Source organism: Barbus barbus, assembly GCF_936440315.1.
Source record: "Barbus barbus genome assembly, chromosome: 32".
NCBI lineage: Eukaryota > Metazoa > Chordata > Actinopteri > Cypriniformes > Cyprinidae > Barbus > Barbus barbus.
The window spans coordinates 5,122,690-5,128,689 of NC_136760.1; the positions used below are offsets into that span (position 1 = coordinate 5,122,690).

At 37.0% G+C, this 6,000-nt stretch overlaps 1 protein-coding gene across 3 annotated transcripts in view; it reads left to right on the forward strand.

Moving 5' to 3' along the window:
* Positions 1–5,744, forward strand: part of LOC306852242 (vesicle-fusing ATPase-like) — a gene marked incomplete at its 3' end in the record, with an annotated part of 28,367 nt that extends 22,623 nt beyond the window's left edge. The window contains exons 20-22 of one of the 3 annotated variants that reach the window (XM_079388950.1): positions 3,231–3,286; positions 3,379–3,451; positions 4,740–5,744. In XM_079388950.1, the coding sequence (XP_079245076.1) occupies positions 3,231–3,286; positions 3,379–3,409 (87 nt within the window). Of the gene's footprint in view, positions 1–3,230; positions 3,291–3,378; positions 3,452–4,739 lie in introns of those variants that run through there. The other 2 variants (XM_079388951.1, XM_079388952.1) reach the window with 2 other exon arrangements.
* Positions 5,745–6,000: the final 256 nt, after the last annotated feature.

The window sequence follows — 6,000 nt, forward strand, 5'->3', positions numbered from 1 at the left end:
AACTCCATATTCCTCATCTGCACGTAATTTGGTGTATATGGCCCGCTTCTGGAGTTGATTGTTGATTGAAGCCTTTCCCAGCCAAAACAGACTGTTCTCATAAACCCTGCAATAATTTTAAATGTTAAACCCTGCATTGATGTGAGCATAAGTATTGGGACAGTTGAACATAAGGCAGATATAAAAGACTAAAAGCTATTATTTAGTTGCAGATCCCTTGCGTACAATCACAGCAGTGACCCATAGACATCACCAGACTCTTGGTCTCATCCTTTGAAATGCTTTTCCCAGCCTTTAATGCAGCCAATTCCAATTCTTGCTTGTTTTTTGAAGTCTCTGCCTTTACTCTCCTCTTCAGCTGGTGAAATTCATGTTCAATCGGATTTAAATCTGGAGATTGATTTGGGCAATCTAAGACTTTCCATTTCTTTGCCCTTATAAATTCCTTGACTGAACTGGCAGGGTGTTTTGGGTCATTGTCCTGATGCAATATGAAGCACTTCCCAATGAATCTGGTGGCATTTTCTTGAATATTGGTAGGCAAGATGGTTTTGTACCCTTCCAAGTTCATTCTGCTACTGTCATCATACATTAAGTCATCAGTAAAGTTAAGAGGGCCTGTTCCAGAGGCAGCCATGCATGCCCATGCCATGACACCACCTCCACCATGCTTTACAGATGAGGCTGTATGCTTGGGATCATTTGCAGCTCCCTTTTTTCTCCACATTTTTGTTTTCCCATCACTTAGATAAAGGTTCATCTTTGTCTCATCGGTCCATAAACACAGTTCCAAAACTCTTCTGGCTCACCTTTGTGCTTTTTTGCAAACTCTAATCTTGCCTTTCTATGTTTGGTGCTGGTCAGAGGTTTGCATCTTGCTGTGTAGCATCTGTAATTCATACTGTTCTTTTGAAATTTATATTCATCAAAAAATCTTGAAGAAAAAAAAATCACAGTTTTCAACATTGATAATAAGAAATGTTTATTGAGCACCAAATCAGCATATTAGAATGATTTCTGAATGATCATGTGACACTGAAGACTAGAGAAATTGCTGCTGAAAATTCAGCTTTGCCATCACAGGAATAACTTACATTTATAAATATATTAAAATAGAAAACAGCTTTATAATTTTAGTTTATATAAAAAACGTTTCTTTTACTTTAGTGTTTGTGATGATGTGATCCGTCTCATACAAGGTTGGTTAGAACTCTTTATTGAAGACATTTTTGAAATCCCTGTGGAGAAATAATAGGAAAAATACTTCTGGAACCACGGCCACTGAAAAAGTTCAAGTTCAAGTTGAGCTTTATTGTCATTCCGCTACATGTGGGGACATGCAGTGGAACGAAATGTCGTGCCTCGCAGGACCACGGTGCTACATAAATACAGACATACAACAATGAAGTAAAAAACACTATAAACCTATACACTACTAACCTACTGACAGATTTTACTATAAGTATACTATAAGTATTTACCCTATACAAACTAAAAGAATAAAGGATAAAAAATACAAACTATACGAATGCTTCACATAAATATTACCCTATACAAACGAAAAAATAGAAGATAAAAAATACAAACTATACGAATGCTTCACATAAATATTACCCTATACAAACTAAAAAATAGAAGATAAAAAATACAAACTATACGAATGCTTCACAAATACTGTACATGTGCAAAGAGAGACATTTGAGTCAGCAGCTGGTTGGGGAACAGTGCAGGATGATTTGTAGTGCATGAGCATGTAAACATACATATATTGCTGAGTCTTTTGTGAGATTGTGCACGCGCAGCAGTGTGTGTAAGTGTCCATAGTGCACATAGTGTACAGTGTAAGTGTCCATAGTGTAAAGTGTCCATAGTGCACATAGTGTAAAGTGTAAGTGTCCATAGTGTAAAGTGTCCATAGTGCACATAGTGTAAAGTGTCCATAGTGCACATAGTGTAAAGTGTCCATAGTGCACATAGAGGAGAGTGTGTTACTACAGGTGGTTTGTACAGGCCCACTCACCTGTGTGTAGCACACTTTGAATTGCACAAAAAAAAAAAATAAAATAAATAAAAAAAAAAAATTAAAGTTCCATACAGTTTTTCTTTGGTGTGGTAAGGTTTGGGGTGGGTGGTGGTCCATGTTTCAGGAGGTAGGGGTTTGCATGGGGTTTCAGGGCTCTCACAGCCTGGGGGAAAAAGCTGTTGAGCAGTCTGGCGGAGCGGGCTCTGATGCTCCGGTAACAATAACTGGCCAGTCACTGTTGTGCTTTATTAAGCCAATGTTGAGTCTTTTGAAAACCTGTATTTTAGAAAATATAATTTTTTTTTAAGCCATTATAGTTGTAGATTATTTCTGGTCTTGATTAATGGGAATTATAGTCATGTTTGTTAGTGTTGTCTTGTTTTTGTGGTGGCATAATTGGACTTGCAGTAGTGTTTGTGCTGGATGCTGGGTAATTGGTGTGGTATGCAGTAATGTGGCAGCGCTGAGTGCTTCCCCTCAGAGAGGAATGAGACAGAGTCTGCCGGGACATGCTGCACACAGCCGCACTGCGTTTTCCTTCCATTCCCTCTATTCTTTCAGTAATTTCCACTTCTCCAACAGCCCCAGGCAATTGAAAAGCTAAGTTATTGCATACACCTTCATTAATTTTTCTCCTTGGTGCCGTCTTAAGTCACATTCTAGTCTATTAAAGGAAAGTTAACAGCACAATTTAGTTCATGACTAGGAATAAACCTGTGCAGCTCCTTAATTAATCTTTCCTTAGACAATTCATTAAAGCATAAGGAAATGAATCATACAATAAAAATAATCTGTGATGATTTATGTTTACTTCATGTAAATTTCACTCAGAATATCACCAAATAACATTAGTATGCAAGGGGATCAGGACTGGGTTGTCTATCACTCTTCCTGTCTTGGGTGACACAGATACGCCAGCCTGCTGGATTTATCACTAGTCTTGTCACTTTCCCTTTCCCGACAGCCATTTACTGCCGCCCTTTCACAAATTCTCACAGACAAACTCAGGGCCCTTCCAAACCCTCCAGGCTTTACATAGATGACAAGGTTTTTGTCTTTTCAACATCTCAGAACTTTCCAGAAAAGGAAGGAATTTGCAAGGAATTTACAGCAGTGTAACTAACAAAGATCTTTTTTTCTTTTCTGATTTCACTTTTATTCTTCATTTTCACCTCTCCTGTGGGTATTTTTCTACATTATTTTTCAGATGCCTTTGGAATATAGAGTTAACAAGTTTTTGGCACTACTGAAAGAAGGAGGAGCGTAAGTCCATTTTTTGGTTGGCTTCAAATGGATTTTTCCTCCTTTATCATATTGATCGTTATCATTAATATGTTGTTTATGTTGTTCTTCAGGTTGACCTCTGAAAAATATGTGGCCATATAGTCTCGGATGCAGAGGAGTAGCCTTACAAACAAGGCCATTTTGGTAGGACTGACATGTAGTCAACAAGCCCCACTTTTTACACATTTGACTATTAATATTTCAATATTATAATTTCAGCCTCTGTGGACATATTAGATATTATCAAATACTGATTTAAAGACAACATCACATCAATCGCTGCATTTACCTTAACACCTGCATTTAACTGTAATATTACAACAAAATCTGAACAAAAAAGCTGAACTTTGCTTTTTCACTTTGGGATTTGATTGGTTTGTCAAAAAAATGTATGATTGAATTTCCCCTTTCTACACAAAATATTTCAGAGGTGGGGGGCATTTTTATTTTTAGCTGCCATTCAGAATATTTAAAAAAATAATTGAATAATTTTATTCTGCAAGGATGCATTAGATTGATCAATAGTGACGGCAATTCTGTCATTAATTACTCATGTAGTTCCATACCTCTAAGACCTTTGCTCATCTCCGGAACACAAATTAAGATATTTTTGATGCATTCCGAGAGCTTTCTGACCCTCCCATAGACAGCAAGGATCCTTACACGATCAAGGCTCAGAAACGTAGCAAAGAGATCGTTAATATAATCCATGTGACATCAGTGGTTCAACTGTAATTTTACTAAGCTACAAGAATGCTTTTTGTGCGCAAAGAAAAAAAAACGACTTTATTCAACAATTCGTCACCTCCGCATCACCCTATAGCGACATTCTGGCGAGTATCGCATACGTAGACAACGTATGCAGCATATGTTTGCAGATACGTTGTTTATGTTCAGATCAAAACATGAATAAAATTGCTATTTTTGTTTCCTTTGTGCACAAAATGCATTCTTGCTTCATAAAATTACAGTTGAACCACTGATGTCACATGGATAATTTTAACGATCTCCTTTGAACGTTTCTGAGCCTTAATCGTGTAAGGATCCTTGCTGTCTGTGGAGGGTCAGGGAGCCCTCGGAATGCAAAAATATATAAAAAAAATTTCTGAAGATGAACAAAGGTCTTACGGGTTTGGAACGACATGAGGGTGAGTAATCAATGACAGAATTTTCATTTTTGGGTGGACTATCCCTTTAAGAGACTTCTTTCAAATACCACAGCCTCAAAAAATCTCCCCAATGATAATACATGTTTTATTTATTTATTTATTGCTTTAAATAATGTGCATTGTTAATCATTCAAAATGACACCAGGGATGTTTATTATGAAAATAAGATTTTTGAGTTAATTTGTCAATGTTTTCATCCATTCACATTACATGTGCACTTTTTCATAAGGTTTCCTGTTTGTGTTTTCTGCTATGTATTTCAGAAGCTGTTAAAGGAGTCAGGAAAACACTGAGTGCACTTGAGAGACAGAGAGAGAGAGCAGATGTACCTACAGCATATCTCTCTATCCCTCACTTTCCTTAAGTATAGTGTATGGCATGCACACTAGTTCCTTGATTCCTCACTACATGGTGTTTTTATATATATATATATATATGTGTATCATATTTATATGTCTGTACTGACATGAACCATTCCTGTCAATGATGCCTTACTCCTAAAATTGTCCTTACTAGGCTATGTAAATTTAGCGATGCTAAAATTCTCTGACCAAATCCTCTGCTCACTTTTCTCTTAACAGTTAGAGCCTGCCAATAACAATATTGAAATGCTCACTCCTGTGCCTTTGCATGCCAGTATATTTTTGCAGTTTGTTTATTGCTTTTATTGTTTTCTGACTAGAAAAAGATTATTATTATTATTTTTTTTTAAAAAAGGGAAGTATCCGTCTTTCTTATATCGCTTGGGACATTCCATGTCAGGAACACAGGGAAGGTCTTGGTCTCAGCCCCTCATCCCAGTCTAATGGGTAACATAGTGGCCTTAAGCATTGTGCACAAGATGGAAACCTGCGACCTACCTCCCCTCTGCCAGTCTGCCAAAAGTGCCAGGATAGTTCACATCGGCCTTGAATTCTCCTCCTCTTTCTCTTTATGTCTCTTACATGCATACTTTCTCTCTCAAAACATTATGACCCCTTTATGACTTTTGCTGTTGAACTGTGAAAGTCATGGCGATTGAACCACAATTAAATGTAGAATTTGAGGTTTGTGTACATTTTGGATCTTTGCATCTTGGACTGCATGTCGCACACTAGTACTTGTAGTAGCTGCCTTTATTGTCAAACATTTTGACTATAAATTATATTTTCATGGGATGACCCTCATGGAATTAAATCAATTAATTACTGCAATCATTTTCCCTATTAAATATAAATATAAATAATGTATTCAATTTTTTTCTGATTAAAATTCAGTTTTAAGATGGCAATGAATGACTGCTGTTATTGTTTATTTGTAAGAATTTGCTTTTTTTCATTGAGACTAAGGCTGTATTCATACGTAGCAGGTCTGGTTTAAAATGATCTGTCTACTCTGGTGCAATTGCTTTGCCATCTGAACATTGGTGTGCACACAAAAGCGGCTCAAGAACACATGAAAAGGTGCATCTTGGTCCACTCCCAAACAAACTCTGGTTCGGTTTGACTGATATATGGACCAAATGCTCAAGCATACTTGCTGGTT